Consider the following 12,721-nt stretch of genomic DNA (forward strand, 5'->3'; position numbering starts at 1 on the left):
GTTTTTATATGTTGGAATGTTGCTAAACATTTTTTGCAGTGTTTCCTTTGTTTGTACATGGTGCCATCTTGGAATTGCTTGACGTATCAGTCCCAAATTGTTTGTTTAATTTGTTTGTTGCGGCTAGGTTTTTTTACGATAAGTGAACATTTCTTTGTTTATTTTTTAACATTCTGTTTAGCAAAGTTTTTGTAAGTTAGAATGTTGCTGAACAATTTTTGCAGTGTTTCCTTCGTTGAAGATGGTGTCACTTTTAGTTAAAATTAAAGTTATGATGAAGAATTACTTGACGTATTCAAGTCCCAAATTGTTTGTTTAATTTATTTGTTGCGGCTAGGTTTTTTTACGTTAAGTGAATATTTCTTTGTTTGTTTGTTTTTTTAACATTCTGTTTAGCAAAGTTTTTGTAAGTTAGAATGTTGCTAAACATTTTTTGCAGTGTTTCCTTTGTTATACATGGTGTCAATTTTGTTAATTAAAGTTATGAGAAATTACTTGACGTAATAGTCCCAAATTGTTTGTTTAATTTATTTGTTGCGGCTAGGTTTTTTTACGTTAAGTGAATATTTCTTTGTTTGTTTGTTTTTTTAACATTCTGTTTAGCAAAGTTTTTGTAAGTTAGAATGTTGCTAAACATTTTTTGCAGTGTTTCCTTTGTTATACATGGTGTCAATTTTGTTAATTAAAGTTATGAGAAATTACTTGACGTAATAGTCCCAAATTGTTTGTTGCGGCTAGGTCTTTTACGTTGTGTGAATATTTCTTTGTTTGTTTTTTCTAAACATTCTGTTTAGCGAAGTTTTTTTGTTGTTAGTTTGGAATGTAGCCTCAAGTTGGCCGTGCATAATAAGAGTAGGATTGGTTGGATTACTTTTGGTAGTTATAACTATAATCACTTTTTAGTTATACACGAGTGGATATCTGTTAAAGGTATTGTACATCTAAACCAATGTGGAGGAAGCTACGCTTGTTAGTGCGTAGAAAAATAACAAATACTTTAAAAGAAACAAAAAATAAATAGATTTGTTTTCGAAACCGGTTCTCAATCACTGCCAAACAGTTAATAACAAGCATATTTTTTAATTAGGTCCCAAACCAAGTAGAGGCCATTCTGGAGATGTAAATGAGATTGGTCTGGTGGGCATTAACATATAAAAGATCTATGCGGCTGTGAAATATGCTCCAAGATGTTGTACCGGTCGACATTCCATTCTGGACTTTTTTGGTTTGTTTTTCACTGCTTTATTTATTTATTTTTTTTTATTAATTTTTTTATTTTTCAATGTACTTGTCCTGTTTTAATTGTTTGGGGCAAGTTTCTTTCCTTGTTCCCCCTTTTTTGTTTATTTATTCCAGAATAATTATAGGAACAAGGCTTATCTAATGTAAAACTCATTAATTTTATGGACTTCAACTGTAAGGAAAAGGAAAACAAATCTTGGAGAAAAACCAAATAAAAATATTCCTTTAAAATTAACTGGTCTATCAACTAATAAAATTCAAACTAAACTGCATAAAATTTTATGTATAGATGTACATTGTATTAATAATTATTATTTCTTCCCTTAGTAAAAATAATTATAAGCTTTTTTGGGACAAATTGATCTAAAGTTTATTGGCACTAGAGGTTCATAGATTATAGCAATCTCTAAGAAAGCTTAGAATCTCTCACAAGAGGTTCACTAGCAGCCTGGTATCTTTCCCAGATATCTGAAACTTCCTTAGAAAATGTAGCTTGGCAGTCAATTGGTCTAGTTCTTCCCCAAGTATCTTCAGATGCTTTCTGGTTCAACAACGCCTTGTAAGGAGAAAAAAACCTATCAGCTTAAAAATTCCCCTGTAATAAAAGTCAGTTTCTCTTCCTAAAAAAGGCGAGGCCCCCCTCACAAAAAAAAGTAAAGATGTTTTTATTTGGGTTAGTGGGTTCGATTCCCGAGGTCTAGGGCTTTGAATTTTTATTTAATGGTTAATATAAGAGAATTTATAGTAAAGTCTGTTAGGCGGTTATAGGCTAGACCCGCAATGCTAAGATGTATTGTTGGTTTAGTGGGTTCAATTCCCCAGTCTAGACTTTGGATTTTATTTAATGTTATTAAAAGAAATTTATAGTAAAGTATGTTAGGCGGTTATAGGCTAGACCCGCAATGCTAAGATGTATTGTTGGTTTAGTGGGTTCGATTCCCCCGGTCTAGGCCTTGAATTTTTATTTAATGGTTTTTTTAAATGTTAAAATGAGAAATTTACAGTATGTTTGTTAATCACCTCCGTCCACCTAAATCACACCTAATTTGGTTCTTAAAAATAGGCGTTACTTTGCGTTAATTTTTTTTTTTTTTCTTCTAGAAAGCGCGGCTTCACTTCACGCTCGAATACTGCCCGTTTCTTCTAAGGATGGCTGTTCCAGACCAAAGGTGATCAAGCATTTCTGAGACGTACTTAAAAAAAAAACGGTTAGCCGCGTAATCAGGGGGTAATCACCCACATATACCGAGCCTCCTTATACGCAACGCCATGTCCACAGATAGTTTCAAAATTAAAATTAATATTGACACTAGAAATTAAAAGTTTAGAAGCATTTTAAGGAGCTTTCCAAGTGTGGCTCTACATATCTCTCTAAATCTCTAGAAAAATATCCCAGGAATCAGGGAGCCGGCCAATTGGGATAAGCACTCCTTGGTGACAGGATACTTACCAATTCCTGCTGGAGGACCTTTCCCTCCTGGATGACCAGCAACACCTGGATGGCCAGCCCAAGGTTCCTCTGAAGGGAACTCCCGATAAATACAAAAAAAAAATAACAGGAGATTTGGATTGCCTCCCTAAAGCCTTACCTCTCCTCCTCCAAGAAAAAATTGTTACAAATAAACGATTACAATAAACACCACTTTAGATCAAAGGAAATCAATGGAAAAACAAATCTCAAATGAATAAAAAGAAAATTAAATCAAAGAACAAGTGATTCTCCCAGTTTAGAGATTTTGATAATTAAATAAAACTCCTCCGAGGAACCAAATCGAAGAATAAATTTACAGCTTCCCAAGATTTATCAATTTTGATATATTTTATAAACACATAGGATTTAATAAATACGCACTTCTTCTGATTGGAAAAAAAAACTTCATAAATCTTCAGACCAAAAAAATCAATTTAGAAAATTAAGCAAAATCACCATCATTTCCTCACCTATGTGAAAACATCCAGCTCACTGAACAGAGTTGTAAAAACTAGCCACCTAGAGCACATTATGCAAATATTTTGCAATTCATATAATTTTTGTTCAATAAATGAAATCGATATCTAATCGAATTTAGAAAAAATATAATTTTTTTTTTTTTTTTTTTTAAATAGATATTATAACTAAAATATACGTTATTAATGAAAGAATGAATTCAAACTTTTCTTGAGAAAACTAATTTAATAAAATTTAAATATTAAATAAGTTTAAACTTATTGATATAGAAACTACCTACACATTTTCAAATTTATATAAAATGTATGACATTTTGAATTTCATTTTTTATTAAATTATATCCTTCAGTAAGCAATATCAAAAGATAATTTAAATAAATTGGTTCTTTTTTTCATTCAAATACATTAAAATTTAAAATTTATTCGCATTATCATGTAAATATTGGATAAGAAGTCATATTATGCACTTTATTTGGAATGTCAATATGAAAAGTTTATCTTAAAATGTATTTAATGTTCTCAGAATAAATTTAGTGGCTATTTTTTCTCTAATTAATCGCAACTTATTGATTTATTTGTGTAAGTAGTCAAACAAACAAATAATTAGTTCAGAACTAACAATATGGTTTAAATCATCATTAACAAATTATTTCTGGGTGTTTTGAGCCTTTGGTAGTTTTAGCTGAGTCCATGGACTAAAGTAAGTAACTGGCTGATTCTGGCAGTTTTTTTTTAATGATTTAAGGCGCGTCAACATCAAAGCGGTTATTGGCGCCCGGAGCTTTTTTCAGTGCACTGCCGGCCTCCGGACAGTGTTCTCCATCACCGGACAGTGAGCTCCTAGGAAGAGAACAGCTAAGGGTCAGCAGCTGGCTTCGAGCCCGTGCCCTCCGCGTAGGAGTCCATTACGCTAACCGCATAGCTAATCCCTTCCCTCGCCTGACAGTTATTTCAGATGTTACACAGGATTGTGGATCTAAGATGTTGCGGTTTATTTTTGAGATAGGTGAATCACTAGCATCTGCAGTTTGGATTGGCAGTCTAAGATATCAAAGAAATCACAGAATCAGTTGGGGTTCCCTAGGAAAAGGGTATATCCTTTTTTTCCAGCACCTATTTAGTTGACCATCACCATCTGGTGAATCTGATTTGGATGTTTGACATAGTATTCAGTTAATAGGAGTATTGGGGTTTCCACTATCACCCCATAACAGTATCTTCAGGTACCGCCTCAGTCCACCAATGTCCCGTAAGGTAGTAAATCTCTAAGAATCATAGGAGCTCTTTCAACTCAAGATACGCCCCCAAAGGCTTCTGATAAGATCTAAGAATGGCTACCGTAAAGCGGGGCGTCAATAACCAATCGCTGTATCCATCCTCGCAAATTATTACCCAGCTGTTTCAAAATTGAAATTTCTACATTTCATTGAAGCCTTTATACCATTTAAGTATCATTACTAGAAGTAGATGAAGAAGAAAGAAGGGAACCTTGAAGACAGAAACATCATCTCCAAAACAGTGCTCTATGGATTCTCATTGGACGTAGATAATGTAGTTTACGAGGATATCCAGACTGTGTCGGCTTAGCGGTTAACCCTTCCCAACTCGGTATCTGTTGTAAAAAAACAAAGTACTACATCCATCAGTGTACCAGAGCTATAAAATATGCTCCTGCCTAGAACGAAATGGGACTTCGCCCCTTTTTGGTAATCTTGACACTCAGATATTTAGACATAACTTTTTTGACATTACCTATCATTTGGATATTTGCTACTTTTCTTTGGTATTTTTCCGAAAATTCCCCCCCCCCACCACCACCACCTGAAACAAGCACTAAATTGAATTATTTATTTTCCCCCACACAACTTATAAAGTAAATTAATCATCACATGTTTTTCTTTTCAGGCGACCAAGGTTAGGGTCCAACTATCAACTATCGTGTGGACGACGCATACATTCACATACTTTAATTTAAACATTTTTTTTTCTAACAAATAAAAGTAGCTATATGCGGGATTCGAACCAGGGATCTTCCTCATACAAAGCCACTATCTTATCCACTAGACCAACACGCGGCTCTCTCTGTAACTTACATAATAATCACTTTTAAATTTTCATTACATTTGAATAGTTTAAATTTAAAAACTACTGCAATATTTATTTTAACTATATGTTAATATTTTATTTAAATTCTACACTGGCAATTTATTTAGGTTTTATAAAAAAATAAATAAAAATAAAATTGAAAATTTATATTTTCTAAACAAATATATTAAAACAATTATTTTAAAATGGTTGAAACTGGTACGCCCAATTGAATATATATTTCTGGTTAATTGCATACCAATTACCGTTAAAATAAATACAGCTGGCCAAATGAATAAGAAATAAGTATATTTTCGCAATTTTATTGTTAATGCAGATTGGTAAAAATAAAGAAAAATATGCAATAAATAAAAGTAAAAAAAAAAAATGTAAAATAATGGATAGAGTTAATAGAGCAGCAATGATAATGTTGTGCTAATTGTGAGGCAGATCAAACATTTAGAATATTCTATCAACTCTCAATATGCTAATTTATTTAAATAAGATGTTTTACTAAGACAAACATTGTGAGCTCGAACCAGTTCTATAAGTTTAAATCAACTTTTAACACCTAGGCAGTTCTGTACGCCAATGAAATACTGTCTTAACTTTCTATTAGGATTTTTCTATTTAAGTGCAGTCTCCAATTTTTTTTTTCTAAATGAGTAATTTATAAATTATATATTGAGTACCATTTATTTCATTTATCTAGCACTAAATTCTAGCATTATTTATTTATTTGTATTTACCTTCATTTGAGCATAGAATTCACCTAATGTCGCAAGAGGTGTCTAAGGTACTAAACCACTTTTCACCTTGTGACCACTCATTCCCAACTAATCCCTCTTCCCATTCGTTCTTCCTTCACCGTTTTGAGGATTAGAAAACAAAGTCTAAGGGAGTAAGCCGTGAAAAAAAAAATCTGTCTCTCTACACTTAGGTAAAAACAAGAAACAGGAATAGGAATAAATTTATAAGATTGAAGGAGTCCCTAAAAAATTTCAGGAGGGTCATCCAGCATGGTCTGTTAGGAATAGGCCAATAAAGATGGGAGAGGATGGTATGTGAATGTGTCCTGCAGCAGGATTTGAGCTGAGAGGTGGGCAAGTCGTATTTAATTGTAATCAGAAGATCTGGGCAAGATCTGGATGTGGAAGGGAAGAAAGAGTATGACGTAAAGGAACTAAGCACTGTATCCCAGACTGCTGCTGTTCCCAAATATTTGGCGACATTTTCCTAGCCCTTTGAATAGGCTTAGGAAGGATATTACACCTTCCTAGAATTCTAAAGTGGCGGTGGAGGTAGGTGGTTAAGTCTTGTAAGTCTCATAAGGGACGAGTTGTAGTAAACAGTCGTAGGAATAGTCGACCTAATCTTCCGACTTAACCATAGCCTCATAATTTGGGAATATGTTTAGCAGAGCCTCGTGAAGAAGGGTCACGAAGATCATCGACCAAAGATTTAACCTTGCTATCCCTTCTCTGAAACCTTCCTAGAACTTCTTTGACCTGGAAGAGCCGGTCCTTTAAAACATATGGTTTTGCCCATTCATCATGAAAAGGATAATGAAACTGATGGACCACGCACGCTCTTATAGTGGAAAAACCAAATCAATGAAAAAATACAAGAACAGCAAAGAAATGCGTTTCGATCTTAAACAGCATTGCAACAACCATATGCAGCGAACATATGGTACCATTTTGTTTTCTAGCGAGGCCTTAATTGGCGAATAGGCTCTAATAGACCTTCATAGGATATCCTTATCGATAAATATTCAATTTTCCAGTATTTTTATCGTTTCTAGTTATATTCTGGTATAGTAAATAAGTTTGTTAATTATCTTGAGATCAATAAGTTTGTTAATTATCTTGAGATCAATAAGTTTGTTAATTATCTTGAGATCAATAAGTTTGTTAATTATCTTGAGATCAATAAGTTTGTTAATTATCTTGAGATCAATAAGTTTGTTAATTATCTTGAGATCAATAAGTTTGTTAATTATCTTAAGATCAATAAGTTTGTTAATTATCTTGAGATCAATAAGTTTGTTAATTATCTTGAGATCAATAAGTTTGTTAATTATCTTGAGATCAATAAGTTTGATTGATCAATTTTGATTTAAGATTAAGCAACTAAATAAATAAAAAGATTATAATTTTTTCTAAATGAATGTAAGTGTTTTAGAATCAACTTTAGATTTTATCTGACAGCCTAAGGCCCGCCCAGGTTGTCTCATAGCCTAAAGGCAATACAGGCTGATTCCAAGAAATATATCAAATGTACGCCATTCTAATTACATTGAACCTAGGAATGTTTTTAGTAATGTTATTGCGGGGGAAGGGGAAGGAACGATTTTCCCAAAAGGCAAAGAAACCTTCCACGACGGATGTAACAAGTTTCAAAATTGGCTTTAAGATCGCCTAACCTGTATTTAGTAGAAATATTGAATCCCGTCAAAAACGCAATCAAGTCTAAACCTGTCTAAATTTTTCCTTGCAAAGTTTTTCAAAAGTGTCAAATCATATGCTTCCTGGAAATGAGAGAATTCATCTTCTGTCAGCTGTTGGACAAGAGGAAGTAAAGAAAATGTTCATAAGAAAACTTTTAAAAAAAAATTGTAAATTTCAACCTCAGAAACATATAATCATTTTTGAGAGGGAAAGAGAGATAATGGAACTAAAGAGGAATAAAAAAATATCATTGTTCTTAGTACGTGATAGATTTAGGGTCTTCTCTTGTCTTATTACGATTATCACCGTCGTTATTAGTTCACCACTTTCTTGTCTTTGATGGCTGAGGAAATAACTAAACAGGTGTGGATTGACCACAAAGGATGTGGTCTACGAATAGAATAAAAATACCTCCTCCAATGGGATGTACGAACATCACACCACTAGCTATATTTTTTTATTTTGCAGTCTCTATTAAGACGTCTATCAATAAATTTCTAACTATAACTTCCAGATTATTATTATAACATTTTATTTTAGTTAGGTTTGATTATCTTTGTATCAATTTTTGGAAACATTTTTGAAAATCTTCTTTGCCCTGACTTTGCCAAATGCAAAATAATAGAAACCATCTTTTTCTTTTTGGCATGTTACATATCTTCCAACCAGAAGTAGCTGTACATTTCTTTAATCAATGGTATCACGTCCAATATTGACGTCATGCTCACGTATTTATGAAAATAATATCTCCACATTAAGTACATGAGGGTTTCCTGTTCCGGCTTGATCGGCGTCATAAATGATTCCTCTATAGTGTTGACTATGCTATACCTGTAATTCAGTCAAATTTTATTTTTTTTTAAAAAAAAATTGTTTTATTATGATTGTATTAGGAAAGGGGATTAGCGGTTAGCGTGCTGGATTCCCACGTGGAGATGCCCGGGTTCTAATCCAGAGCTGGCCCTTAGAACTTCTTACAGCTTACTTACCAGTAATGGACAATACTGTAGCAAGAGAACCTTAAGGTCATCTTCAGGATTAAGAACTACGAGGTCTGTAAATTAAGTAATGAGACTGATTTTTTTATACAAAAAGAATTGCAATTCTATATTGTCACCTTAAAAATAACTTCCTTCTGAAGCCCCACACAGCGCTGGTGACGTTTCTTCCACTCCTCATAGCAGTGCTCGAACTCCGATACTGGAATAGCCTTCATCTCGTCTCGGTTACAGCCGTTTGAATGGTTTCGACTGTCCCAAAATGACTGTCCCTTGAGGTGATTTTTCCAACTTCAGGAAAAGAAAAAAAAGAAGTCATAAGGACTCAAGTCAGGCGAATAAGGAGGCTGGAGGAGCCACAGGAAGGTTTTCTACTGGCTAAAAACTCTAGTTTATTAAAATTGCTGTGTGACAAGGAGCATTATCGTAAGACGCAACACCCACTTGTTCTTGATGTTTGGCCTCACACGAATGGACCCTTTTTCGAAGTTTTTCAAGAACCACTAGGGTAAAAGTGTTCGATTGACCGTTTGACCTTGAGGTATCTTCAGAAAAGAGAAAATAGCGAGGCCACTGGCGTTTTAATCGTTTAAGAGGATGATCTAGAATGTGAAGAGATGTTAAATGGTGGACAAGAGATTTTTAAATAAGACTAAGTTCTGATGAAAAATTTTATGACGAGTTCAAGTAACCACGTTTCTTACTAATGGGATTTTTTAATTTTTAAAACAATATTTACCTTTGAAACAAGGGATAATCCTTGAGAAGTATTTGAAAAGGTGCAATCGTGATAATGACCATAAATATGATGATAATTATTGGTGACAATAGCACTAACAATAATACAAAGTTAATAAATAATTTCAAGATGAATGGATATGGTATTTGTTCACTCAATAATCTGTAATCTTCAATAAATGGTAGGAGATAGATCTTGCATTTAGTCCAGAAACTGCTACGTTTCCATAATTTCAATCTTCGGTTACGTCCGGGCGGCCAATATGGTTTCATGTTTACACTAACTTCTATTAATTTCGTTTACCAAAGTTATCAAAATAATTTTTGTTTAATTCCTTTGCAAAAGTTTGGAGGGAAATTTTGATGTAGTTTCCATGGTTACAAAAATTGTTACAAAAATAATTAGACTAAAATACTGGTGTCCAAGAAATCAAATGTTAGAACAAAGCTGAAAAAAGCTCCGGGCGCCAATAACCTTAGATGTTGACGCGCCTTAAATCATAAAAAAAAAAAAAAAAAAAAAAGCTCCAGTATCTCTACAATCAATAAAACGAATACTGACATTTGACGGAAACACAATAAATGTTTACGTCACAATGCTTTGTGGCGGCTACTGGCTTGTACAAAGCTAATCTGAACTTTAAGATTTTTTTTTTTTTTTAGTAGGGGGACAGACATATCTAATTACAACAAAAATAATGATGTTCAACCTACCCGTAATTTTGCATTTTAAGTTCCAGATTTGGATATGACAACACCAAACACTTTGGGGCCATTTTCTTAAAGGTTAAATGAACAAATCCAATTGGCCATTGAACTGGGTGAAAAATTGGACGCGATCACCAATACTTTGCCTTAATAGTGGAGAGAAAGATGAGAATTGGTTAAAGTGTAGCACTTTCTCTGAACAAAAGTATGGTTAAATGTTAAAGTGTAGCTCTTTCTCTCAGAGAAAAAGCTACTTTCTCTGAACAAAAGTATTTATGAAAATAATATCTCCACATTATGTACATGAGCGTTTCTTTCTTTATAAAAAGCTACTTTCTTTGAACAAAAGTATGGTTAAATGTTAAAGTTGAGCTCTTTCTTTGAGAAAAGCTACTTTCATTGAACAAAAGTATGGTTAAATGTTAAAGTGTAGCTCATTCTCTGAGAAAAAGCTACTTTCTCTGCACGAAAGTATAGTTAAATGTTAAAGTGTAGCTCTTTCTTTGAGAAAAGCTACTTTATCTGAAAAAAGTATGGTTAAATGTTAAAGCCTAGCTCTTTCTCTGAGAAAAGCTACTTTCTCTGCACAAAAGTATGGTTAAATGTTAAAGTGTAGCTCTTTCTCTCAGAGAAAAAGCTACTTTCTCTGAACAAAAGTATTTATGAAAATAATATCTCCACATTATGTACATGAGCGTTTCTTTCTTTATAAAAAGCTACTTTCTTTGAACAAAAGTATGGTTAAATGTTAAAGTTGAGCTCTTTCTTTGAGAAAAGCTACTTTCATTGAACAAAAGTATGGTTAAATGTTAAAGTGTAGCTCATTCTCTGAGAAAAAGCTACTTTCTCTGCACGAAAGTATAGTTAAATGTTAAAGTGTAGCTCTTTCTTTGAGAAAAGCTACTTTATCTGAAAAAAGTATGGTTAAATGTTAAAGCCTAGCTCTTTCTCTGAGAAAAGCTACTTTCTCTGCACAAAAGTATGGTTAAATGTTAAAGTGTAGCTCTTTCTCTGAGAAAAGCTACTTTCTCTGCACGAAAGTATGGTTAAATCTTAAAGTGTAGCTCTTTCTCTGAGAAAAGCTACTTTCTCTGAACAAAAGTATGGTTAAATGTTAAAGTGTAGCTCTTTCTTTGAACAAAAGTAAGGTTAAATGTTAAAATGGAGGTTCAGTAAGAATTAAAATTACCTTAAATATTCCACAACTTCAGATATTAGCAGCTAATATTTGCAGTAACTAAAATTCTAGGAGTTAATGTGGATATATTTAAAAAAATTATTCTCACAAAACTGGGACAAAAATGTTATGTCGTTGTTTGAAACCAATGAAGAAGGATCAAAATGAATTCTTTGTACAAAAGCAGCGAACGATTGGCTGCATTGTCCAGGAGCTGAGACGTGATTTCCACAGCAGTCTGTTGTCGTGTCATTACAACAAGAAACGATCTGTGTCACAGGTGTTTGATAGATACTGCTCCCACGGTTAATCTGTTGTCGACACTGATGGCGCTTAAAAACTCTAAACCATTACCAATTGTTTTTTAACTACAATCGGATGTTATTTCCAGTCTGAAAAGTACAACAAATATCTGTGGAAATCCTTGAACCCGAATATGAGAGCTAACGAACTACATTTTGATAAAGAAACCATTAATAACTGAATAATAGAAAGAGAGATATAGAGCTTTGAAAGTTGAAGTAGTTGCAAAACCTTCAAAATTAAACCTTCAATATCTCAATAACTATTATAACTAAAAGAATGCTGCTTATACCAGCTATAGACCAAACGTTTCTCTACATTTTGGTAAAAAATTAATTAAAATGGGATGAATACAAAAATATATATAAAGGTTTTAAATTTGAAGTAGTTGCAAAACTTTCAAAGATCCCATTTTATATTTTATATTTTAAATATTCCAACTTTATATCTTATCTTTATATAGAGACCACTTCTGTCTATAATATTATAAAATTTCATAAAAAACTGACGAGTAGGAAACGTAATATTTAGAGTAAAATTTTGGGTATCGTTTCAAACATTGAAATTGGTATAGTTTAAAACAGTGAAATCATTAAATCAACATATTTCCTTTCCTACTCGACAGATTGTTACGACACCTTATAAAATTGTAGTCAAAAGTTATCTCCATATAGAGGTAAAATATAAAAAAAATCTATCGAGTACTTTTCCAGATATTTAATGTTAAAGATTTCACTGTTTCAAACGAAACGAAAATTAAACTCTAAATATTTCGTTTCCTTCTCGACAGTTTTTAACGGTATTCCACACAATTATAGAACAAAGTTGTCTTCACATTCAGGTAAAATATAAAAAAAATCTATCGAGTACTTTTCCAGATATTTAATGTAAAAGATTTCACTGTTTCAAACGAAACGAAAATTAAACTCTAAATATTTCGTTTCCTTCTCGACAGTTTTTAACGGTATTCCACACAATTATAGAACAAAGTTGTCTTCACATTCAGGCAAAATATGAACAAAATCTATCGAGTACTTTTCCAGATATTTAATGTTAAAGATTTCACTGTTTCA

The 12,721-nt window shown here is 32.8% G+C and overlaps 1 protein-coding gene across 1 annotated transcript; it reads right to left on the minus strand.

Annotated features, from left to right (window-relative positions):
* Positions 1-8,239: 8,239 nt before the first annotated feature.
* Positions 8,240-9,852, minus strand: LOC141451597 (uncharacterized). Its single transcript, XM_074123054.1, has 2 exons — positions 9,462-9,852; positions 8,240-8,555 (listed from the first exon to the last, which is right to left on the minus strand). Exons 1-2 carry the CDS (start codon positions 9,731-9,733, stop codon positions 8,375-8,377), a joined length of 453 nt encoding a protein of 150 aa, XP_073979155.1. The 5' UTR covers positions 9,734-9,852; the 3' UTR covers positions 8,240-8,374.
* Between the last annotated feature and the right edge of the window lie 2,869 nt (positions 9,853-12,721).

Source organism: Rhodnius prolixus, unplaced genomic scaffold, assembly GCF_049639745.1.
Source record: "Rhodnius prolixus isolate KJV_2025 unplaced genomic scaffold, Rpr scaffold_1, whole genome shotgun sequence".
NCBI lineage: Eukaryota > Metazoa > Arthropoda > Insecta > Hemiptera > Reduviidae > Rhodnius > Rhodnius prolixus.

Bases quoted from the DNA above. Each gene is read 5' to 3' on its own strand.
- LOC141451597 (XM_074123054.1), bottom strand. From the start codon at position 9,733: ATGAAACCATATTGGCCGCCCGGACGTAACCGAAGATTGAAATTATGG. The intron at 8,556-9,461 runs GTAAATATTGTT...ACTGAATTACAG, and splicing joins GATTATCCCTTGTTTCAAAG to GTATAGCATAGTCAACACTA.